The 25,719-nt window shown below is 40.6% G+C and overlaps 1 protein-coding gene across 8 annotated transcripts in view; it reads right to left on the bottom strand.

Moving 5' to 3' along the window:
* Positions 1-1,206: 1,206 nt before the first annotated feature.
* Positions 1,207-25,719, bottom strand: part of ITSN1 (intersectin 1) — a 142,253-nt gene continuing 117,740 nt past the window's right edge. For 5 of the 8 annotated variants that reach the window (XM_054813507.1, XM_054813539.1, XM_054813498.1 and 2 more), the window contains 11 exons: positions 15,871-15,992; positions 14,871-14,977; positions 13,272-13,455; positions 12,719-12,817; positions 11,710-11,877; positions 9,855-10,067; positions 9,198-9,319; positions 6,837-6,919; positions 6,653-6,736; positions 6,047-6,220; positions 1,207-5,095 (listed from right to left, as the gene is read on the bottom strand). In XM_054813507.1, coding sequence (XP_054669482.1) covers positions 4,947-5,095; positions 6,047-6,220; positions 6,653-6,736; positions 6,837-6,919; positions 9,198-9,319; positions 9,855-10,067; positions 11,710-11,877; positions 12,719-12,817; positions 13,272-13,455; positions 14,871-14,977; positions 15,871-15,992 — 1,505 coding nt within the window. In that variant the 3' untranslated portion in view covers positions 1,207-4,946. Of the gene's footprint in view, positions 5,096-6,046; positions 6,221-6,652; positions 6,737-6,836; positions 6,920-9,197; positions 9,320-9,854; positions 10,068-11,709; positions 11,878-12,718; positions 12,818-13,271; positions 13,456-14,870; positions 14,978-15,870; positions 15,993-22,861; positions 25,717-25,719 lie in introns of those variants that run through there. The other 3 variants (XM_054813544.1, XM_054813550.1, XM_054813522.1) reach the window with 2 other exon arrangements.

Below are 25,719 nucleotides of genomic sequence, written 5' to 3'. Positions count from 1 at the left end.
CATAACGACTTCCAGCTACATCTGACCAAGCACAGGGAAAATGAGCTCAGGTGGTTTCCTGGAGAGGTGTCTCTGAAGGGCTGACTCCTGTCCACAGCGAGAAAATGCTCTCGAGGCAGATTGACAAGACCAGGCTGATTCTTACTGCAATCAGAGCAATGATGGAGAGGTCCTAAATGGGGAGGGATACGGGTGAAAGGACAGACATCCACCCGGTTGATGTATAAAGGCATTGCTAGCAAATACCTCATAAGACTATAGGCTGGGGAAACAAGAGTGACAGAAAATTGGTATGTTGATGCTGGTGCAACCAATGCCCGTATGGAAGAGGCATGTACCCCTGTACCTCCTGGAGGGTCGTGGGAGCTGCCTGCATGGCACCAGGAAAGCAAAGAGCCTGACAGCAATGTCTACAAGCCTATAAAGTCCCTGTGAAAGCATCTTGGAACAACAAGGTGCCTAAGCACCCCAGAGGTAATTCCTGCACAGAGGAGTACAAGGGCTGTTACAAACACCAAAAAGCTCCACTTCTATAAAAAAAGTGCATGCAAACGCCTGCATAAATACAGAGCTGCACTAAATCCAGTGTGGCTCTCCCAGGCTGAGGGCAAACACATGGTTTGTTATTAATCGCTGTTCTTATATTATGGATGCTTGGGGTCCTGGATAATTGAAGTTCTGCTGAGAGACTTAAACTAACCATGCCCGCCTCCCCCCCCCCCCCCCCCCAAAAAAAAGAAAAGAAAAAAAGATTCCTTTCTTTTCTCTTTGGCATCCTGTTCTGTGTGCAGCCAGAACAACGTTGACATTCTGCTTGTTCCCAGCTACCAGCATCCTTCAAAAGTCATTTTAATTTATTTCAAAAAGTGGTGGTGTTCCCTTCCAGTTTCTGCCCCATTAACTCAGTTCTACTACAAGACTTCAAACCAGGGAAGCACTAGGGAGAAACACTATTCTCCTTGTGAAAATTAATGTACCTAAGGGGAAAATGCAATTCCCAGGATTACAGCTTGGAAACCAAACTACCAGCGCAACTGTTACCATTGCATGTTTTCTCACAGCTGCAGATTTTGCTCTTTCTTCTCTTAGGGCTTTTTTCCTCCCAGTTTATCCAAAGCAAGACCACTGTTTCAAGGAAGGCAGTGAAAGCATTAAAAAGTCACAGTATTATTTTTTAGAAAGGCTTGATTGCCAGCCAAGGAGTTTGATGCTGAAGAATTACTTCTAAGCAAAACGTCTTCTCCAAAAAAAGTAGAGCCTGCTAAAAGGTAGATATGAAACCCCATCTTGAGGGCCAGTCCCAGTGTCCCATGCACCAGTTCAACCTCACCAGTGCCTCATTTTAAGGATAACAGAGACACCTTGTACTCAGCCGCTCTACAAGGATGAATTTTACTAAAGCAAATGCAGACAGCCAGTCCCAGCACTCCACAATATACAGGTTTACAACCTCTGCGTTTTAGTGGGGTGCTTAACGGCATGAATCTGCTCTTTCAATCCAAAATGTGACCGAGCGTTATCTGGGCTTTGATTTTGTTGTTGCGGTTGTTTTGCATAACATTAGGAAAAGCGTACACACATCTTGATGGGGCTGGAAAGGGACCTGCGAGATAAGGTGTGCTATTTTACAGAGATACCCAGAGATCAATAACCAGCATCTGGAAAAATAGAGTCTACGTAAATATATGTATTCAACACGGGTAGCACAGCCTAGCAGAGTCTGGCCTGACAGCCAGCGCGTGGCACTCGTATGGCTCGGCCTTCATATATTGTGGTAATGCCAGCTGACTTGCTAAATACACGAAAGGATATCTAACTTCCTAGGTATTGCTGTGTGCCTCTCCCTTCCCCAAACTCTTCAGAACACAGCAGGCATTCACACAAGCCCACGAGAGCTCACCGTTTTCTCTGTGAAAGCACTAGCAGGAGTACAGCTAGTGAGTCTCTTTTTTTTTCAGTAAAAGGCCTGAGCTTTTACAGCACGAAGTCCTGGATGAGCAGGAGGTCTATGCAGCTACGGCGGGTAAAAAAAAGCAGAAACCTGCAGCCCGCGCAGCCACGGAGTTAATGCAAAGGGATGTGCAAGATGGTAGCACTCCTGAATAGGGAAAACCAGGCAGGAGTCAATGGGTTTCTGAGAACTTTTGGCTAAGCCTGTGAAAGCAGTTCCGTCTGGGAAGCCGGCAGCGCCAGTGTGCTACAGGGCACTGAGGGCGAGCGAACGAGCGAGAAAATAGCGACATCCCGATGCACAGTCGGCTGGCTCGAAGGGAATATCTACATTCTGTCCTCGGTGCACGGGGATTAGGACAACCTTCCTCTTTAGGATTAGACCGATTACGAGGGATTCATTAGATATCCGCAAGCCGAACCCCAGCCCTTCATCATCATCACATTTGCGTAACTCCTATTGACATTAACGGGAGTTAAACATCGCTGTGCATCGAGGGTAAGTGGGAAATCACAAGTGACAGCAGTCGGGAAGGTGCTCGGTTCTGTTACAATTCCCCAAAACGGCGCAGTTGTACAGGCGCGTGATGAGGGGCGCAATCTCAGAGGAGCCCCTGCAGCTAAGGGTCCCTCGCTTCCCACGCCAGCTGAGTCTCAGAGGAAGGTGCAGCTCCTTGCGGCTCCCTTCGAAAACCCGGCCAGGATTTCTGCATTACGCCTGCCGTCCTTTTTTTTTTTTTTGTCCTGTTTGTCTGTTTAGTTGTTACTGTAATTCATGCTGGTGAAATGATAGCATAAAAAAGTGATGCTACTTTTTAAACACTGAAATGAATGTTCACCGTATTTACAGCTACTGAGTAAAATTAGGACAGCGATAAAAGGTTAGACAATGACATTTAATGTTACTCCATTAATATATTTTATCACTTTTTTTTATCCTACCACAACAAAGTGTATTTTCATATACATTATATTTAATAAAATGTATTGATATGGAATTAGGAAAGCATGGGTTTAGTACTATTTACATATTTTAATTGAAACAATTGTCTTAACAACATTGAAAAATAGAAACTTAAAGTTCTCTTAATCGTGTTTTCAGCCAGTTAGTGGTAAACAAATGCATGCCTAGGAAGTTACACTCCCTCTAAGATGTGGTCAGTTGAAAGTTTCTAACTAAAGTGTGTATCTCTGTTTTGTTTCAAAAAATACATAAGTATGTCTGTCATTTCTGATACAAAATTCTACACTATCTTCAATAAATAAATAATAAAGCGATTCTGAAAAGTATGAAATGTAAACTTTGTTGTCCCTCCAACATACATTATTTTTTTTTTTCCCATTGCTTGAAACATTACAGTGGTCTTTTAGGAAATTATAATACACAGACACTTCCCAGCACAGTTTACACTTATTACCATACTGTATCTACCTATCCGTTATGAATATATCCTAATTTCCTAATGGAAATCAATAAGACTTGTAGTGCTAGAGAACACCGCCTACACAGGAAAGGTGGAAACCAGTACCAAAAGGACATGCAAGGAACACCAAAACCTAACAACAGGCTCCACAAGAACATTCACATGCTAATGAAACAGGCTGACACCTCCCGTTCGGAAATAAAGTCCTTACAAAAATACCAGTGTATGCATGATAGGTCATGAACAAAATGAATCCAAGCAGAACAAAGAGGAATTTTACTCTTAGGGGTCTATTCTCTCGCGAGTCCAGACTCAGCAAAGCACTTACGTGTGTGCTTATGGGAAACAAGACGTAAGTGCGCGCTTAAAGCCGGGTGCTTTGCCAAACAGGGAAAGTTTGCGGGATGTGGGCCTATACGTGCGTATTTGTAGAGTTAAATGGAAAGATAAGCTCTGGCATTCCCCCAGATGACCGGGGGAAGGCTTTTGCTTGGGGGTTACCCACTCTGCACCATCACAAGCACTCTCTGGTCGCATTCGGTATCGCTGCCACCGAACCTGCGATCACCCCGGCTTGCCACAAACACCTCCGTGAGCTACAGTATGCTGCTGCCCTGAATGCGGTAACATGATGTCAAACACAGTTAGGCACAATACAGTTTAATAACTGGTCACCACCGATTGCTTTGCAAACGAGACTCTGCGGGGTAGAAATTGGCTTCCCGAGCTGGAGCCGGGATTTTTTTTCTTCCCCGCCGCAGGTGACCGATCATCCATCTACAGTCACACAATCAAGCAGCGGTAGTAAAGCAGTATCGAAGTAGTATAGCGCAACATTCAGCAGGGCTCTATGTTAAATCCTTCGCTTACTGTTCAAACATTTACAGTCCCACAGAAAACAGCAGCTTCCGAAGGTACCGAGTGGGTGGACTCTTCTGGAGTGCAATGCATCTCTGTGCAGAAGGCCTGTACATAATTTATTTTCAGGGGCAACGTGAGTCATGAAGTGGTATGTTAATAGATTCTTCTCTGTTTATAGATATAGACTATTTATTTTCTAAGTCTTTTCAGTACCACCATGAAGATCTTCAAAGATCTTCTTACCGCATAACTGCTCCTTCCATTCACGTTACATTTACACACCATTTTGCTGAGCAATAGGCACAGAATTCCTTAAGGGGGAAAACCCTGCAGAAAGCCTCCAAAACATACCAACCTTGCCTTCTTCATGTAAATCAAAGAGTAGGGTAACTGGAGCGAGCACAGCAACCTATGTGGTTTGCCAGCCTTTCAGACTGGAGCGCAACGAACAACTAGGTTATTTCATAAACCCAGGAAACTAACCTCAAGTTCCACATAGAGAAATCGAGGGAGATCTCCTCACTAAATTGGGATTCATTTTTCAGTGAGAATTATCAAGGCACAAAGATGCTCCTGTTTGCTTTGATAACCCTCTTACGTGTGAAGGGCAAGCAGTAGTTTCATACCACACCAATAAGGATTTTGTGACAGCTTCCGCAGACACCTATTGCAGTGAACTCAGACTGAAATAAAACATTGGTCCCTTTCCTCCTAAGGCTCATCGAACAATTGCAGGTCTAGTCGGACGACTATCTCTCCTGTTGGGACTTCATGCAGAAGGAGACACTTTGTAACTGGTCCCTTTGAACCCTGATCCTTCTTAATGTCTGCCACACGGATCTCTGTTCTGCCCAAAAAGTCTGAAATGCAAAAAGACAGCATGCTCAGAAATGACACAACTGGTTTACTTTGCAATAAAATGCTAATTTGCAGAAGGACCTAAGCTTCCATCTACACACAAAAGAAGGAGAAAACAAGTCTTCAGCCCAACTATTTTTTTGCAGTGGAAGGTGGCCAAAGGCTGGCTGTCTGCATAAAAGAGGATTTTATCTGGACCATATTAGACAGCAGCAGCATTAAAAATAAATGGTCTCATGAGCAGAAAAATCCACTATGTACGTCACAGCGGCCTTGCTCCAGTAGCCTATTTATTTTACGATACGTTAGAAAAAAGGCCTAAGGCCACCGCACAGTTCAAACTGAGTGTGAAGCCCTCTGGAGATGATAGAGCCAAGGAGTGCATCACACTAGTGATGAGGTCAACAGGCCAGCTGGCAGTGGCCACATGAATGACAGACCTATCCAAATACTTCCTGAGAGATTATGACTCCAAAATACATTCTTCCATGCTCCATATGTCTATCCCAGGTTATTAAATAAGAATGGGTTATGAATCTTGGGTTCATTTTTGCAACTGTTAGTGCATATTACAGGAACGTGAAGACATTTCTCTTCCTCCTGCATTACTCTATCCATTTGCAAAGAGCATCCAAAGTTTTCTAAAGACTTGGCAGAATTGCAAACCACGTTTTAGTTGTCGTCAAGTTGCCCAAGAAAGGAAACCCAAAGAAAACCAGAGAGCTTGATTCTTTTTGCACTGATACTAGCTTGACTTCACTGGGGAATAAGGGTGAGCAGGCTCCCAATATGCAATATGCAAAGGGGTTCAATATCAGGGTTGGACTAGATGATCTTTAAAGGTCCCTTCCAACCCAAACCATTCTCTGGTCCTAGGACCTCAGGAGGCATGCACCTCTTCAAAACAGGAGATCTGAAAATACCCTTGGAAGGGTGGCAGTCCCTCTACGTACCATCTGGGGAGAACTGGTCCCTCTCAAACACCGTAATGCAGAGCACATCCTGCTCAAGGTCTTTGATAAAGAACTGGCAGTTGGAGTTCCACTTCGGATTGAGGGTGTCCTGTATCGTCTTGGTAATGTGGCACTGAGAGCCCATCGTCACCTCACAGTACGGGTTACTCTTTCCTGGGAAGATGGAAACGAACATAAAAGAGTAATCGCGTTTTTGGGTGTATTATCTTCTTCCTAAACATCCTTTTACTCCTACAGCCAATGCACTGGGGAAAGACTGTGGCCTCATTGCCATTATGAAGAACAGGGACACAGTTCTGCAAGGCGCTGAGCACCTTCCACTTTTCATTTCAGGACTTTGTGGCTTATATCTCTTATGATATGGCTTATGTGGTAGAAAGTAAGTCTGTCTGAAACAAATGCTTAATGCAGAACAACTGCAAGACTGCTACTGAACTGCACGAAATCACTCCCTTATATTTTAAGTTCATTAAAATGGCTTCATTAAACAAAAGCATGTTTTTGAAAGAACCTCCTTCAAAGTTAGCCTGACGAATAGAAATGTCATCGTCTTAGAGCATATTATGAAAAACTCATGGCACTTACCATGCGACCTGCAAGGTTTTAGTTCAATGCCTTCAACAATATTCACCATCAACCTCCCAATGCCTGTTGCTCTTTGTGAGCGAACTGTGGTGAAACAGAAGAGGAGAGAGAAGAGTCATTAATGTATTTTCCCACCCACAGACTTACCCACAGAAGATGAGACCCCCCACATCCCATGCTGTACCTAAGTAGGCCTTTTCCCTCTTCTTCTTTTCGGTCTCTATGTAAAGTTCTGAAGCAGCTTTGATTTTCTGAACCCAAGCAGTCCTTCGGAAGGAAAGGAAAAAAAGTTGCAAAATATCATTTCCATTTTTTCCTCCCTGGAGCACAACAGACAAAAATAAACCTGGCCCTCCTTCCCAACCAAGGCTCTGGCCCCATCACAGGCTCTGCCACACTGAAGCTGTGCGTCTGAAGAGATCTTACTGGAAATCATAGCACCTGCAGAAATTTAACCATCCCAAGCCAGAAGATCCCACCATGTGAAGAAAGCTCAAGAAAATCACAGGCAGGAGGGACTTGGTGAGAAAACCAAAAGGTACAGATAACAGGTTTGTGTTCACCAAGCCTTTTGCTTTATTGTAATAAACTAACTTCATGTAACACTGGCAAGATACGACAGCTATGTTGCAGAGATGGCCAGTTTTCTTGATCCTAGAGGTTTCATACCAAAATTTTTCTGAGCCACAGGAGGACGCACGAAGCATATCTCAGGCAGTACACATTCAGGTGATGAATGACCATGGTTCCCTATGGGCCCTTCTGGGAAATCTCTTAAGACATTTCTTAATTCTCTTAAGAAATAAAGAGACTGAGTGGAAAGATTGAGAGAAAAATCGTAGAAGAAGGGTTCCCAAGGGACCTCAAGGGTTTAGACGAATTGCTGTGACATATAAGGGAGCCTGAGACCTGAGCCAAGGCAAAATGAGAATCTAGAAGTTGTGGATCCACTTCTGATCCCAAAATGAAGAGCTGCTGCTCTACAGGGCATTGTAGCTACTTACACTGGCCTGGATTGGGGTCTAAACACTCACCTATATACTGCACAGGGAGGTGTTTAAGAAAATAAAACACTTAAGGACAATTCTGTCTTCCAGCTCAGCCCTAAATGGCAAACGTCAGCTTCAGAAGTATACCAAGCCTTTGATCGTAAAGGTCTTTTAAGATTAAATGGGCAAATTAATCACTCGTTAATGCTAATGTTTTATTTATGTTGCTCTTAGTTAAAAACAAGTGAATGTTGAAAACCTGGAGGTATAGAATCATTTTGGTTGGAAAAGACCTTCAAGATCATCAAGCTCAACTGATATCTCATCTAAAATGTTGCACTTATTTAACAAGCAATCGTGGTATAAAAAAAGTCAAAGGCTGTATCTCATATAAGTAAAGGCATTTGACTGGAGCGCCCAAATTTTGATAGCCATTCCCATGTGTTCTCCCTCTAGTGAACGGAGAGAGGCAGGCACCTCCAGAGGGCGTGCAGTATGTGAAGATCTGGCTCCTGCTGCTGCTGGTTCAGTGTGGCGTGCCTAAGCATCTCGCTGAAGTTCCTCAGGCTAGGTAGGATGAACGTAATACAGAGTTTAGATGTTTCTGACTACTGCTGTGAGTGCTCTGATGCAGAACAGATGATTATCGCTATAGTCTGATTTGTGCAACAGACCCTAAGTTGAAAAGACCGTATCAATTTTCATCACCAAGGGTCTAACCACAATGCTCATTCATTCTGCGGCATAGAGGGACAGACAGCATCCCAAAGTACAAATGGGATCCAAAAAAGCAGGATCTTTTCAAGAAAAACTATTTGTATAAATAGTAATGAAAACCACTGTCAGGCAGGCAGAGAGCAAAGATGTTTTATGTATTTTTCTGCATCAGAATGTTTAGGGGCATACATTTGCAAGCTGGCATAACACAATGTCTATACTACAGGGGAAGGGTTAGCTGCACTTTTGGCTTTCATTTTTTAACAAAAGTTATCTTTCAAGAATTTATAATTGTGTAGAGAAACCTTTTTAGTATCAGTCAGTGTAATCTTGTCTCCGTAAGCTTGCCAGAGATAAAAATCACCAGCTGAGGTTTTGAAGTTGCCGTTCTTTTGACTGTTTCAGTCTGAACTCAACCAGATTAAAACTAACTGGGTTTAGTTTGGTAGGTTTTTGCTTCAAGTTCTAATTCTGACCTGTTCCTCAATCTCATTCAACATAAGACCATACAAATGCTTGCACTGGCACAAACAAACAGATGTTAACAGAAGAAGATAGGATGGCATCTTTTGGCTTCCATACGCTAACATAAAATGTTGTGAAATATAGCCGATATATCAGCCCTCCTAGCCATTTCACTGTTGGTCTTATCAGAATTCAGGAAACATCATTATGTGTCCCTCCTTTTCATAGCTTGAGTATCACCGTATTCTCGAGCAGAAGGAATTCTCCAGTCTTGTAACATAAACTGCTCGGAGACTGCTACGCACGTGTACATTGAATACATTTGCACCAGACTTTTCAAATTCAGTACTAACATGACCTATGCAGGTACTTACCTTTCGTTAATGCTTTCAGCCCGGAGTGTATAGACTCTATCAATGTGGGAGATATGGAAGATGGGCTCATCTCCAGAAGGGTCTGTGGGTAATTTTACTAGTACCTCATTTAGAAAAATGGGCTGTAAAACATTAGGCAAAGCTAGAGTTCTACTGCACAATATCCAAACAGATGCATTCAACACAGAGCAATTTAGAACAGATTTATCTTGTGCCTGCAGTATCTTTCCCCTCCTGCCTGCCTCCCATCTTTCTTTAGATATGTCATTTTTGGAATTTTCTTATTATCAAAGACATAGGTGCCTCCAGAGTCTGGGAACACTTCTCCTGAAGTCAGAAAGCAGCCTCATGAAGCACACCAATCTCTTCTTTCCCACAAAGAGCAGCAAGCACTACTCTCCCCATCACTCCCTGATACACATCACCTCTGTTGGAGAGGTTATTTTAGCAAAAATTCAAAAGTGTCTTCTCTTATCTCGCTAAAGCAAACCACCAGCTTTCTCACCATCAGCCCCTGGAATCTCCAGCCTATGCCAAAGCTTTCAACCCTCTTCTATATAAAGGCTATTGCCTACGCATCCAGCACAGCAGCTGCTGCCCGCTATATGCACTGTTAGCATATAACCGTCCTAGTCACCATATAAGAGTGGTACTTACAGTTTTGTACATTTTGTATTGTAGATTAGACTTGGGGCTGAAGACCTTGTCTGTGCCAGAGGAGCCAAGAGGTTTTATGATCTGAGTCAGGAGGAGGAAATCGTTGAACAGAAAGCCATACAGCTCCTTGTTACTCTTGGCTTTATAGAGTTTCCCACTGTGCAGAAACTTGCGTGGTCCCAAGCAGTTTGTAACAGAATTAAATACGAGTTGCTGCGAAAAGTAGAAGAAGAAGAACAACGCACTGTATAAAGTAAAACAATCGAGGTTCCCCTGAAAGAGATCAAATATAGTTTTGAGTCCTGACATTGGTTTTAATTCGTGTCACAGGGATGATGAGCAATGTCTCTGCCTTGCGCATGAGAAGCGGTGCAAATCATAGAAATGCTACACGAAAATTAACTTTAAGGCAGCCCATCGGTTGCACAGGGCATCTCCTGGACAGTTGGAGAGAAGCCAAAAGCATTTGTGCCTCCTTTCGAGTTGCTCTGCCACACGCATGCATCTCTGTGAGTGGAACTCGGCTGATGATGACTTGTCCTGGATTAGCAAGAGCTATGCAAATGGCCTCTCCAAACGCTGAGCTTTCTTAACAAGGCCTGGATTTCTGAATTGTGTTTGAATTTCACCCATTAAAACATACCAAAGGAATTCCAGATAGCCTGTCTTTGTGTACCCCCCATACCTGGAGTTATGGGACAGCTGCTGACTAGTGGCTGGAACTGGCAGAATTTAAGACTCATCTGGAGGTTGTTACCATACAAGTAGAGGCTTGCACTTTCCTAAAGCCTCATTTTCAGGTTTATTTTCACTAGGTGATGGTTTGGTTCTTGCTATCTTAGCTGGCCAAGCAGTTAGATCTGGAGTGGCTCCTTTTACAGATTAGAAACATCGCAGCCAGAAAACCGGGGAAAGGCTGCACTGCTCCTTGCCACAGATTCAAGGCTGCTACTGGTGTTACCATATCAGCAAGCAGTCAGCTGGTCTTTCAGGTATTCTTTTTGGTGTTCTAGGGCCAGACAACATGTACAGAAGATAAAAGCAGCCATCTTGCAGTAGTTATAAGACAGCTGAACATGACTTTGACCCTTCTAAGATTGTCATGCCTGTCTTTCCCCTGAAACAGTTAGATTTCACAAGATGAAATGCAATGTTTTCCAGTTTATAAACCAACCAGTGCTTATTATTTTTTATCTCCTAGAACTGAAAACTCAATGCATACTGTGAAAATCAAGTTGTGATCTGCTTGCCTCTATTATCTTCACCAATAATAGGGAGGCCATCAAAATATCCTCCATCCTTTTGCAGGACATACCGACACAATATTTTCATTATAGTTGCAGTAGAGGAACTTAGCATGTTACCATAAAAAATAATATGTAATGGGAGGCAGTGATTCTCTCTGTAAAGTCTTGAGAGAGACTTGATCTGTAGTCTTGAGTTTTCAAAATGTATACAAGGTTTTGCCACAAAAAATATTTTCTGTGATGAGTTTTAAAGCACTCCAGGATGGTCAGGTATAGCTGAGGATGAGATCTAGCGGTACAATAAGCAGTGTATTGTAAAGAGCTATGAAACCGGAAAACGTGGTTGAAAATTGCAGCATCAAACCTGGCATTCATCCAGAGGCAGGCAACAAAAGCAGCATTTATCATACAGAAGGCAATAACACGAGCAGCAAAAAGGATTACGTGCAGGAGTGAAAGGGAGCCAAAGAAAGATGAAAACAAAGGATTGAAGATCATATGACTTGATTAATTACACTGTTTGTCCCCTGATGCAGTGCCATGGTTTCTTCCCGACCGGTGGAGAAGTGCACCCACATTTGCGTTACTCTAGATAGCACTTTGTTTACCTCCGACAGGCCTTCACACTGAACGTGAGCCTGGATCCACTCCAGCCTATCTGAATTTTCCTTCTCCCGCACTCCTTCATTTACTTGAGAACATAATTCTTCTGCTTTCTCAAGAGCATGCTTCAAGTGACTGTGGTCTGGGTGGTTTTCCGGAGTGTTTTCTATTATCTACAGATAAATACAAGACATGAGCCTTTTCTGTTATCTGCAGTTAAAATGTATTTATATTGTCAGCCCCACACTTCTGTTTTATGTCTTTATTTTCATCGGAGCCAGCCAGTGTGTTCTGAATTTCTTTTCCTCCTTGATAAACATGAAAAATAGGAGACAAACTCACAGTCTGTTTGTGAGCAGATGAAATGAATGCCTGCCTGCCGATCCTTTGCGTCAGCGCACTGCTCACTCTTCTGACATAAGTATGCAAATTCCAGCCATATACAGAAATACATCCACGACCTATTAAGGAATCTCTTAAATGCCAACATCCAATTTGTAAATCTTTCCTGAGAAAGTCCTGGGCCAAATTCAATAGCATTATTCAGGATGGTAAGCGTTAGGCAGCAAATGAAAGTTAGGAAAGGGTTGTAAGTTATCCAGCAACATAAGCTGCACAGTAAGGTAACGTGCAACAAATTGGCATTCAGGCTTGCACACTGAATGTCATTTACTGGACTGGGGAGGGAATAACACCATGGAAAAAAGGCAAAGAAGAGCATAAGGTTGACCCGTTCCTCCCGTTATCTGAATTTTAAAGTTTTCATTTAGCATTTACTACCTTCTGGTTCTTTGTGTGCAAGTTTCACCTCTGTTTCTAACGGAAATACCGAGTCATTTCGCTGATGCCAAATGAGTTACTGCATTTGCTCTAGTGTGATCAAATATAAAAGGATACCCCTGCGTTCCCTAGCACATCAGATATCTAACAGTGACAAAGCTTGACACAAACTGCCCTGTAATTAAGCTATAAGCAAAGCAGCATCAAAAACATCATCTTTGCAAAAGAACGTACATTTTTAATTATTAGTGGGTATCTTGTTACCCGTTGCATAGGCTTTAGTAGAAAACTTGATAGTGGCATTCCTTTACAGCGAGGATCCATTGCTAACCTCTGAAACATTAGAGAGGTAAAATGGTGTTAGTCAGTTTGTTTAAAACCCTGCAAAATGAGCTCCTCTAAGAAAGAAAAAGGTAAGGTAACAAATGAACATCATGCCTCAGCTGAATCTGTTCTTAGATCACAAACAATGTCAGTGCAGGAGAATTTCGTGTATTTTTTTGAAATATATTCTTCACCTGCCTTGAGAAGGGCCTCTTCTTACTCTCCCAGTACTCACTGTTTCTTACTGTCCCAGTATTTTACAGCAAACCCAATATTAAACAGAATTATTTTATGGCTCTACAGTTGTTTGAAAAAATGCACTCCTTCAACGACTGCTTAAGTTTGAAGATTCTTCATTCTAGCCCAACACAGAGCACTATTTGAGACTATGTTTTGCAAATTAGCGAAATGATGAGCTGAATTTACGGTGTACAAAATTCATGGTGATTGCTTCTTTTCTTACTTTAACAAACTCCTTGAACTCAGGGACTTCATCTGTTTTTTGCTGGATGAGCGCCGCCCCATTGAGCTGGCAACTACAGAATCGAATGTAAGGCTGCATGTGTGGCAGCTGCGCCGTCAGTATGTCACCAATCATTTTCACTGGCATCTTCTCTCCAGACATCTTCTTACGCACACGCAAAGCCCTAAACATGAAAAGGTTGTGTGTGTTTTATAAGTGGACCACTAAAGAATGATTCCTCGTTTAGGAAATAAATGGTTTGGTTCTTATTCATTACTCAGATAAAGAGACCCCTGAATAGTAAATAGATCAGCCACTAGATTTATTGCATATTTTAAGAATACAATAATCAAGTTTGCACCCTCAGCCAACAACATTTTTCTCTCCTGTGGTCACCAACTGTTATTTGACATTAACTTAATGCAATGCCAGATCAGACACAATATAAAAAGGAATGTGATTTCCTTTTTTATTAGTTTAGAAAGAGAGTAACTGATATGCTCTTGTAGAGGTAAGGTTTTTATCCCTCATTCTTTAAGCTCAAAGCTACTTCAAGATTTTAGCCTGGTTTCCTAAGGAAAGGAGGTTTATTGTCATTGAGCTGCCTGCATTTGCCCTATCACTGTCATAACTTTCCAACTTGTCAACCGTTTTCAAATACGTTTACAAAAACAGAGATGTCTCAAAGTTACGGACTTGATGATCTTAAGGGTCTTTTACAACCTAAGAGATTATCAAATCCCTATAAGTTCAATGAAAATTAGCAGCTCAGTAGGGAAAAAAGGCATTTTATTAATCCTCTTGCTTACAAAGATGCAGGTTTAACTCAATCCTTACTCAGTTTCTCTGGCAATGACCAGAGGAGCGACCTGCATGCACGTGCCTCCAAACCAGCCACGGCATTTACTGTGCCTTGCTGAAGCGGTAGGGATGGGTGAGAAGGATGCAAGTAGGAAGATGGATCCATCAGAGGCCACAGAGAATGAAGGGAGAAATAAAGGTGCTTGCACTGCGTGGAGTTTCATGGTTGCAGTACTTGGAGACTTTGGAAGGAAGGGCACAGGGTACACTGGACACAAATCCATAAGAAACCAGGCTTTGTTGGCACTGCTTCTCACAAAACGGCTCGTTCAGGTGCTATAAGCCTACAATAACTAAAGGAATACATCAGCTAACTCGGAATAAGGGAGGCAGAGGTGGTTGTGCCTTGTTTTGCACTCATGGATAACAGGACTGGAACTGAGTATGGGCTGTGACAGAACCAGAGGAAGTAAAAGTCTACGACAGGACTGTGGGTAGCCTTGGCAGGCGCTACTCTTCAGGAGAGGCTGATCTTGCTTTCTGGAACGCGTGTACACCCAGAGCAAAGCAAGTGCAAATACTTACTCAGCAAAGAACTGCTGGATTTTTCTCAACAACAACCACAGGTCATAGCAAACATTGTTAATACTTTGTTTTTTCCAACAAGGAAAAACACACAGCCCTTTCGGTTACTACTTGCATAAGTGGGAAATATTTTCATGCAGCTAAAAGGAGAAGTGGGGGGAGAGACCCATGGTTTTGTTATTGCTAAGTACGAGGGGAAAAAAAATAACTCACTTCAGTAGTTTTATATTGCACATAATCAGCTCCTTCCAATTAACGAAAATCATAGCAACTTCTTTTTCTGTTAGCAGCTCAGATTCCATTAGTGGTTTCTGGAAGATCTACAGATTCAGAAAATTAAGCAATTTATAAAGTATATGCTAAATATAATCAAAGTGATTAAGACTGATGATGCTCACTTCCTTAGTTTGGAGGTGAGAAAACTTTACATCAGAATAGCACTTGACACACAGCAGAACAGACTTCAAACACGTGCCATGCCCTAGAGATCCATAGTGTTCCCTGATAATATGTTTGTGAGCAGCATATGGCTTTAAAAGAGGATACTCTAAATTTGTGTTGGTGGTGTTAATTATCAAATCTGTTTGAAACTTGAGAATTTTAGTCAGAGGTCTCCTGCAAAACATCCCAGGACTACTTTAAGAATACAACTTAAAATACATTTTACTTTGGACTCTTTTATGGAAGTTCTGACATCTCAAAGTGTCTCAGTTTGCCAAGCTTGACCTCTTTTTCAAAAAAGGGTTTTCCCCCTCTGTCAAAAGAATTGTCCATGTCAGTTGCCTGTACAAATTCCCTTTTTTTTCCCCACATAAGAGATGTACCTTATAACATGTAAAGAAAATTACAGCCAGTGATAACTGAGTGCCACTATGAATGTGGAAACTGGCACATAAAGCACTTCAAGCTTTAAGAACGGACACATGAGAAATAAACATTCAAAATCAAGAGCAACAAGGGTTTACTAGAATGATACTTCAAACATCAGTGTTTGGTGATGGTAACACAAGGGCTTAGCATTAGTTTCGCCCACGCCAATACACACATGCATATATATCTAAATATATATATATATATGAAAATTTAATACAGACCATCCCTAGGAAGTCACACATGGCAGTGATATAAAGTGAGTTTGAACAGTGAAATTATGGATTTAATTTAAAAAGATGAGTGAATAAAACCTGCTCCTAAAGCTGCTGTGCTGTCTTACCTCTGTGACCAACTGCAGATCATTTACATAGTTCTCTTCCGTGACAATGAGCTCGTGGATGTATCCCTGCCTTTTTCTTTCAGTAGGCGTCAACATATCCAGAAGATGCAAGTCTGCACACCCTGGAAAACACAAAAGGATCCTAGATTTTACTTACAGTTGTTTGCAAATTGATTCAGATCTGCAGAAGTTCAAATAATGCTTAATGAACAGTAACTACTGCCTGTTCACCTAATCATTATTGACATGTAATAGCACAACGCTAACAATGCTTCATCTCTTCGGGACTCAAAACATCGAAGCCCTCCTCACCGCTACCTGTCCACTTCCAACCTCACTCCACAGTTCCCTTTCCCCTTTAGTCGTGTCATTCAACTGGAGCCACGCTGTAAAACAAATTCCCAAATGGATGGATGGCTGTTAATTAAAAAGGGGGCAAAGACTTCCTCTGGTATTACTGTGAAAGAAAATGTAAAGACATCCTAAAAGGGAATAGCATTAGGAAAGAGTGCTGCAGTGACCTTAAGGCTCTGATGGACACTTTGGAATTTCAGCTTATTTATACTCTAAATTCAAGGCTAGCCTCCATCCTTCTCATCAAAGTAGGCATCCTAATCAAGAAGGTCCTGCAGAGCTTATTTACTTCTTCACACTTCAATTAAAAGTCGCTTCTAAATTTTCGAAGGACTTGAGCCAGAACACATGCAAGTCAGTGGAATTGCTCCACAGGTTTCACTCATTTATAGGCCAAGCCAAAGGGGTTTATTACTGTATGCTTTTATCTTTAAAAGCATGTAAAAAGTTTGTAACTAAGAACTCATCTCCCATTGGTTTTGTCCTTTAATTTTTGCAAACCACCTCCCTTGTGTTTATCCTGTGTAGATGCTAGAATTTTTGTATAAATTCTAGAATCTCAAATTTCATTCTCTATTCTGAATTAGAAGAGAACATGTAATTACAATTTCTTCTGTAAGCCAGTATTTTTCAGCTGAGCTTAATTAAATCCTTCTGAGACTGGCAAGCAGAATGTTTTCTTCCAGTTTTACTTTTAAAGCTATTTTTATTACTTTTCTGCATAAAATCAAATGCATTTCAAAAAGCAAAGGTGATTTCAAACAGGTTGAAAACATTTCACTTTAAAAATGCACCATTTACAACTATTTCTACACAATCAAAATTCTTCAGTTTAATTCTTTCCCCCACCCCTCAGTGAACTCTGGGCAAATCCAGTATATTCCCCATTGAAACAAACTTTCCTTATGAAAAAAGTTCTGACTGAAAAATATTGAAAGGGACCTTCACTTCATGGGGTTTAAAATGGTCAAGGGTCGAGGGTTTTTTTATGTTGTTCACCAGCACCAACAATGACACCAACCTACTGAGATCTGACAGGGATGTTTTTAGATCAGATGTTTGCATATGCTTTCACAAAGTGAACCACTGCTGCTCCTAATCACATCACACCCTGGACAACTCTTTCAGTTCTTTGCATATAACATTCTTAGACAGTAGTTACCGCATTTTTAGCTTCCTGAATGTAACTCAGGAGCTGATTCTGCACTATGCCACTAGCAAGGTCCACATACATCACCGTTAAGTTTTCCATAGACTACCTTCAACTGCTGCATCAACTAATCTGTACTCCTGAAAAGGTAATGATAGATTTGACTTTAAAAAAAATAATTTAAAAAACTCACAAAAAACCCCCCGACAACAACAAAAATCCCCCCCCCCAAAAAGTAGATACAGACAGTCAAGGTAGATTCCTCTATGATTAAACAGCTGAGAACAGACCAGATTGGAAGCATAAGCACATTGATAATGCTCTTTGAGATACAGTACATTGCAGTCCTTTAGAAGACGCAATTGAAACTTTGCTTGAAATAAAATAGGTTTTGAGAATTAACAACTTTATGCCAAAAGAATCAAATCGCTAGGCACATTTCAAAAGCCAAACGTTTCATTTCTGTTTAATAAATGGCTGCTTTCAGAGCGTTGTCTTAGTTCTCATGTAAATCAGAGGTCTAATAAACAGAACTAGTTCTCCCCATGCACCGTCAGCTTCATTAAAAGTGAACAAGGTGCGTAATTATTTTTCTCTAGAGACTGGGAAAGTTTACTGTTTAAAGATGCTGATGACCTTGGTTTGAAGTGTGGTTTCCAACCACCAATCTTTTCGAGGAAGCATTTAACATTTTGAATCATAATATATTTTAGCGGCTAGCTTGACAGCCAGCCAAGTGGGATGTAAATGGGCTACTCTGAACTTCAATGAACGGTCTACTTCTGAACACTAAATATTTGCGAAAACAGCCTGCTTCAACCTGAGCAGAACATGCAGGAGACACTTTTCTGATAAGGGATTTTCTTCATGAGGTGCACAAGTACAAAGATTTCTCTTGTCTTTGTGTTAAAACCACCAAAGAACTGAGTTCCTTTCCAAGTGGAAATGTCAGGCCATAGGGCTCTAGCTAGTTTTTCATGGACGTCAAAGTACTGTGCAAAGGACTTTTATGAACATCTAAATTCCACTTGCAGCTGTGATAATATCATTCATGAATTCAATTCACTAAAAGAGGCTCCTGCTAGGGGCTAGAAAGCACCTTTGATATCAGACATGTCCACTGATGGTTGGGAAAGCTCTGCTGTGGGCAAATTATAGCACCTTCCCTCTGTAGAGAATTGCTTAATGTTTCTAACTTAAAGCACACAGACAGTCCCTTGTGCATACAGCCATTCAGGTACTTAAAATTAGGCATTGGCATTTCTTTCCAGTTATTGAGCGCCCCATTATTTTATGTTTTCTCTCCTGCTCTGAGAAAGTAGTGTTGGAGCCCTTCTGGAAGGTGCCAAATTTGAATCCTTAGCTACAATCTAGTACACTCAGAAAAGAATGGGGAAATTACAATAGCTAACTTTGTACATTCATAGCACGGTGAATATGTGAATTTCCGCCCTTTTAACCAGTAGGACCCCAAGCAGAGGCATTCACACACACTCACCAGCCTGGTTACTGTGTCTGCGCTTATAGAACCAACATGCAAATGCTGTAACTGGAAATCTGTGCATTGACCTCCTATCACCATAGGACCTGTAGGACTAAGGGATTCTAGAAATGTAAAAAAAAAATTTAAAAAAAAATTAAAATGCCACTGTAAAAAGTAAACGTGTTGCTCCTTTTCCTTGCAAAGGTGGCCCTGAATATACAGGTCTTTCAAACTGACCTCTAAGCTTGAAAGCAACGCGCAAGAGATGCTGCATCTTCAGAGGGAACTCACTGATCTATGTGCATGGGCACAACTTCTAATTTCTTCTAATTCAGGCAGGTTTTCTAAACAATGTAACTGCCAGATTTCACTGGAAACCTCATGCTGGCCCAGTCCATAATGGCAAGGTCACAGCAGACAGGTATCTATTCTACTATAATGAACCAGAAGCAGTAAAAAATGATGTCACAGTTTTCCTCCAAAGCCTTAAGCAGGAGGGAATAGCACACCATGATAGCATTCCTTCACTCAGACAAATTACAGCATTTCACCATTCGGTCTTCTTATCAACTAGCTTCAGATGCAACCACCAATTTCCCATAAATATCTTGTGGGACGGACCCTCCACTGAAAGACTATCTCAAGCTTTTGCTGAGGACAGCACTGAGTCTGGTGATCAAACAGATCTCTCCATCTCAAGCTTCTGTTCTGCAAAATCCCATTTCACAGCTATTTTCAACCATTTCAGCATCTTTAGAATTTCTCAACTGGACTAATACATCCATTTATTGCTAGAGCAGAGTGTTTCCCTCTGAGGCAGATGGAAGTAGGATCTAGAAACAAGTCCGGAAAGTCCCACTTGCAAAATATTAAGCATTACTTTGTTTTTGCCAAGAGCAGTCACCACGGACACACACGCCTCCTCCTCCTGTTCACACCAGTCAGCTGGTATCAAGTGGAGGGATTGCCACTGGCAATCCACACAGGCCAAGCAACACACTCAAGGATCTTTGGTAACAATTTCAATTTTTCTTCTTTTTCTTTTTTTTTTTTTAAATTCTAGAACATGCCCAAGTGTTAAAGGCAAGGTTTGTGGTCCTCAACAACATACAATTGTGATACACTACCACCGTCTTCATTTTGCAATAGCAAAATCTTTCTTCAGCGCTTTAGGTTAATACCTTCTTTTCTATTAAAAAAAAAATTTTTACTTTTCAACCAAGGGAAGGAGGGGAAGAAAACAGGTGAGACGGTTGGGAAGGAAACCTACTAAGTCCTTTCAGAAAAAATCCAAACATGTCTCCCACTCCCTTTCCAGAATCTGCTTGAGAATAAAATCCTGTGTGTGAGGGCATGGATGCATCTAAAAATATAAATTGGCAGAGTTAGCCGATTCCTGGACTGGCTTAACTCCCATCAGGTAACTTTAAATCTCACCACTGAATTATGACCCAGGACCTATCTTGAGTCCCTGAGCACTTACTGTACAGTAACAGCACATCAGTCAAGAGCATCAGCCATAGATCCAAGCTGAAGGAACTACACAGTCCAATTTTACACTGTTCTCTGCAAAAATGAAGATGCTGTATAGGTATTTCACTTGGAGTCAGAAACGTTGTAACTAAATGTAGTATTCTAAAAGTTAAAATACAGTATTTTTTTTTTTCCCACTTTCTTGGGCAGACCTCCAGCCATCATCTTTCCTGGCTTCAGGTCTTCCCCGCAATAAAAAAAAAAAAAAAAGAAAAAACAATTGAAGTGAAAGAATCAAACCAGATTGATTTGAACACTCATTTGGATCCAGAATTACTCCAACATATGAAACAACTCAGCAGAGAAAACTGCACTTGGCAGAGACGAGCGTGACAGAGAAAACATGAAGCCGGTTTCAGCCATCTCGGCCAGGGCATGGAAAACCTCTAATCTGTGACACCGATTTAAGCCTGGTTCAGACCAGCGCTCCGCATCACAGCTGTACATCGGTGGGTATCAGCTGAACCAGCAGCATCAGATCAGCACGATCTGGCGAAAGCGGGGAAGCGAATGGCCCCCATCTAGGGCCAGCTGCTGCCCAGGGCCCAGGCTCAAAAAGGTAGGTAGAGCACGAAGAAACAATTGAGAAACTTGTGCTAGAAAATGGAGCCAAAGCCCGTGATCAGGGAGCACCACAAGGCCACAGAGAATCCAAGACCTTCCAAAAGCTCTACTTTGCTCACTTGCTGTAGGACGCCTACCTTGGGTATAAACATCTTTCCACCTTTAGACACTAACAGCTACCTTTTCTGTGAAATGCTTAATTAAAACTATTTCACAAGACTAAACTTGTTCTAAAAATCTGGTGTCTTACTCTGTGTTGCTCCCCAGGATTAACAAAAGTTACAGAAGAAGAGTTACAGGTCTGATTCAAATTCGTTTCTGACTCTACACGGACGTTGCAATCTGAATTTTTTGTGCTGAGGAGGAGCACCACAGGGCCACAGGGGTACTTCTTGGGGGTTGGGTTTTTTTTAAAGAAGTTTCCAAATTAAGATGTATGAAAAGGGAAGGGGAACGAAACAGCTACGAAACTTGCCGTAACAAGCTATAGAAATTTCTTGCCTATATCGGAATTATGTTTATGCATACTGTTAACGGTACTAGGTAACACCAGATAGTTAAGATAACTCTCACAATTCCTCCTTGCAGGGACAATAACTCAAAATGAATCCTTATTCATGGTAAAATACTCCTTTGCAAGCTATCAAACAACAAGTACAAAAGCCCATAACATCTACATGTGGGAAAGGAAGTATTCATGAAAATAACATACATTTTTAACTGCATCCACGACAACCTTCTGAAAACATGCTCTCAGGGTTTGGAATCAAAAAGTCACCTTCGCGCTCCCTATTTAGCGAAGCAGCAGCTTGTTATCCAGTTGTCTGTGTGCCTGCACTTAGCTTGCAATTCAAGTGATTAAATAATATTTGATCTATGTTGTCCCTGCACTTACTGAAGTTGTCTTAAAAAAAAAAAAAAAGTTTAAAATAAGCCATTTATTGTAATCAGGAGAGGACTGCATATAAGGAGCTATTTAACAAGAAGTTAAATAGCTGGAGTCAATGATCACAAAGAACTAAAAAGAACTGCTTTAAAACCGGAGAACAAAACCAGAAGATGCAGTTATTTTGCTGCCTCACGGGAAGGTTATGGTAATAGGCCATTTTAAAAACTGTTCAGTGAGCTCACGGGGACTGACAGAGATGCCACGGAAGCTCCAAAAGAATTGAGATTTAAATAAAGCTGAGTCTGAATATAAAGCAAAGCACTCTTGATAAACCTGCATCTTAGACTCTGAGTTGTCTTGGACAGATTTAAAGCATTGGAATCGATATTAACAAATCCCCTGAAAAAACATTCATGGAAATTCTTCCTCAGTAGCTGAATACAGAGGAAATTTTTCTCAAAGTAAACAGAAAAACCGTGACCAAAACCAACCACCACCACCACTTGGAGTGGTCTCCAGATCCAGTCACCTCTACATCCCTCAAGTGACAGCTCCTCTTCCTGAGCTCCTGTGCAAAGGGAAAAGGTATTTGGCAAATGAAAATGAATGTAAAGAATGCATTTAATTAACTAGGCAAGCAGTGAGACTGCTCTTTTTCTTAATGTCGACTTAAAATACAAATAAAATTGAAAATCATCTCAATGGTGTCTTAGTTTTGTCTATGAAAATCTTTCAGCCTTGACTGAGACTAGCACTTGTTGGCTTTGCAGCCACAAGTTCAAGGACCAAAGAAACAAGAGCACGGGCACATTTCCATCACAGGGTGCAAGCGTTTTTCGGAAGTAGGTTTGCTTGCTGCAGTTCGGATCTGCAGCTTTGGGAGGGGACTGTGTGCCCTAGGAAGTTAAAGATCTTTTCAGATGAACCAGGAAGGAGGAAAGAGAGTCAAAATTGGATTGAGACACAACCCTGAAAAACTATTTTTTGGATGGAAACAATCCATTTGCTTTATTAAAGAATTGCTTTCATATGCCCTTTCTCATATATATAGATATATAAAAAAATATGTATATAAACAGAAATCCAGACAGATAAGAGAGAGTAAGTGCAATATCTTGTTCCCTGCTACTCAAGGGAAATAACTGATTATGAGGAAGATTAAACACTACCATGCCAAGCTATAGTAGTACAGTTAAGAACTTTAATAATTGAGTAAATAAACATTATAGGTATTTCAACAATGTATGTCGATGTAAGCCACAATGGTTTGAACCTCTTCGTCTAGGACATTTTAAATGTGTTTTGAGGGGTTTTGTGAGTTAACTATTCTCAACAACCGACCGATTGATAAAGCTGTTGAGTAATACAGAGTACTCTGCTGTCTGAGGAGCTCTGGCACAACATACGTGTGTGTGTATGTGTGTGTGTATTTTTAAGAAGCATGTTAGGAAACATGTACCCTGCAGATTATTATCATAACTTTATTTTTCTTCTCACTTTAATTAATGGGGAAAAAATAAAAAGCAGCATCTGAATCCCCTATATCCAAAGTATTGCCAATATTTCAATATGTAGAGAAAGTATGTTTCTGGCCCAAAGTCGTAAAAAACAAAATGTCCCTTAGGACAAAGGCTTTTAGTCAAGTTACAAATCTTTCAACACAACAGCTCATTATGGGAAAATAGAGATCTCCTTTCATTAAAGTAACATTTTAATGCATGAAATATTGAAATCGTGAGTAAAATCTGGCTACATCATTCTCAATAAGCAAAACAATGGGCACTGAAAATGACAAGTATTACGTTCTGTTCAATTTCTGTCATACCACGCAGCATAGTTTTCAGCAAGTGGCTATGGTGGAGAAGAAAACTTTTTTGTTTGTTTTTATGGCACAGAGGTAAATGAAAAATGTGTGCGTGTTAAATACTATCTTAAAAAGAAAGAAAACCTGTGCAATTGTGCATGTTTTAAGACTAGAGCTTCTGGCATAAAACACAGAGCCAAAGTCAATGTAAACCCATAGTAAAACAACAGAGTACTCTTAATGCATCTACCAGTATAGTGTCAAAAAACATCAACTGATTTGTAACACGTAGAAAGCATTGTATAAAGAAAGGTGCAACCAGCTGCAGATAATCACGATCAATCTGAGTAATTATATTGAAGTTATATTCCAAGAAACAAGACAAGTGTCATTCTGAAATTAAATAGTTGGGCTTCAGGCTATTCTGGCGGCAAATTCATTCCATGCACTAATGCCACTTGGTGAATTCTGTGTGTACACAGCAACAAGACAACAAACACATTTTTGTCTATCTTTTATATGAAGAATTTAATTATCTATACATGTAACTAATTTTAAAGGCTGTATTACAGTTGTTAAAGCTGCAGGTTTTTATATATTTATATAATTTACATTCATGTTGATGAAATACTGAAGTGCAATTGAATAAGGAGCTTCACTTGCTCTTTGCACCGCATGACGGGTCAGAAGGAGGGAGATGGGATAGGATTAGAAATGCTACAACACTGCCAGCATGAAATTTAGAAATAAATGAAATACATAAACCAGAACATAACTAAATGGTAAAGTAATTAGTAGAACGGCTACATTGTGCTTGAGGCATTGGGAAGAGAGGGGAGAGGGTTTCTGCACTGACAGCACCAGGCATTTCATCAAGAGCTCGTAACTAATGCTGGAAAGACAAACAGGGCTTAGCTACAGCACATCTACTACATAAACTCGACTGTAAGCTCCATTTCATATTAATTTGTATAAATTCCACAGTCTAGTTTAAAAAATGTAAACATTGGAAATTAATTGCAGGGAAGATATTTCTATACATTCTTTCTTGTCAGGAAAATTACTTGTTCAAAATGTGTTGTTCCATAGTCACAGGAAAATAAAAATGAGAAATCAAACTTCATGTAGCCAAGATGAAAATAAAGAAGTTAATTCTCAAATCCCACATGAATGTAGCATTCTATTGATTTCTGATATGAAAATGCAAAAAACGAAACATCTGAGACAAACACAAACCAGAGTCTTTTCTAACTGTTTGCAGCTACAAGTAATGTGCAAAATAAAATTAACATAACTAGGATAACAAGGTTATGCAAGGTTAATATCTCTTGCATTGGAAGGAAGTTAATTTCTTCTCTCCACAATGAATTACATACTCAACAAGGAACACCTGATACATACAGTACAATAACTACAACAAAATATCTTATCTGTAATTGGGCACATTTAAAGTTCCTTAAACTGATTTAACTCCTTCTGTTCTTTTGTAATTAAAAAAAAAGACAAGAAAAAAAAGACATATTGACAACACTGGACAAGTGAACAATAAAAAAAAGGAAGATACATAAAGTCTCAAATTTATGGACATTTGGAACAATTTTAATAGCACATGCAGCATTCCTTGATAGTGGGTCTTTTTGCAAACAACAAAATTGCAATGAAGAAATTTAATTTATACTTTTCCTTTAAAAGGCTAAAATATATATTTAAAAATAATTTTAAAACTACTGAAAGCACCTGTGCAAAGGTGGAAAAAATTAGTTTGGTAACTATGAAAGCCACAAAAGGACCCACTATCCTCTGATTTTTTTTGTGTTTTTTTGTTTCATTTTAATTTTGCGTCTATATCTGTAGGTAATTAACTCAAACATTGCGATTACATGCAACTAATGTAAAATGAGGTAAACTGCTCTGCAGTGTGTTCTTCTACTCAGAAGGCAGTAGATGATCATGCTGGAAGCCACATGATCAAGGCTGCATCTCCCATCATCCCTCTGGGCAGTGATATGGGATAGTGGGTCTCTTTGAGGACTTTCAAGCCTGAGTGGGGGATGGACAACATATGATTCCTA

This window comes from Grus americana, chromosome 1, assembly GCF_028858705.1.
Source record: "Grus americana isolate bGruAme1 chromosome 1, bGruAme1.mat, whole genome shotgun sequence".
Classification (NCBI taxonomy): domain Eukaryota; kingdom Metazoa; phylum Chordata; class Aves; order Gruiformes; family Gruidae; genus Grus; species Grus americana.
This window is presented reverse-complemented; position numbering and strand designations above follow the sequence as displayed.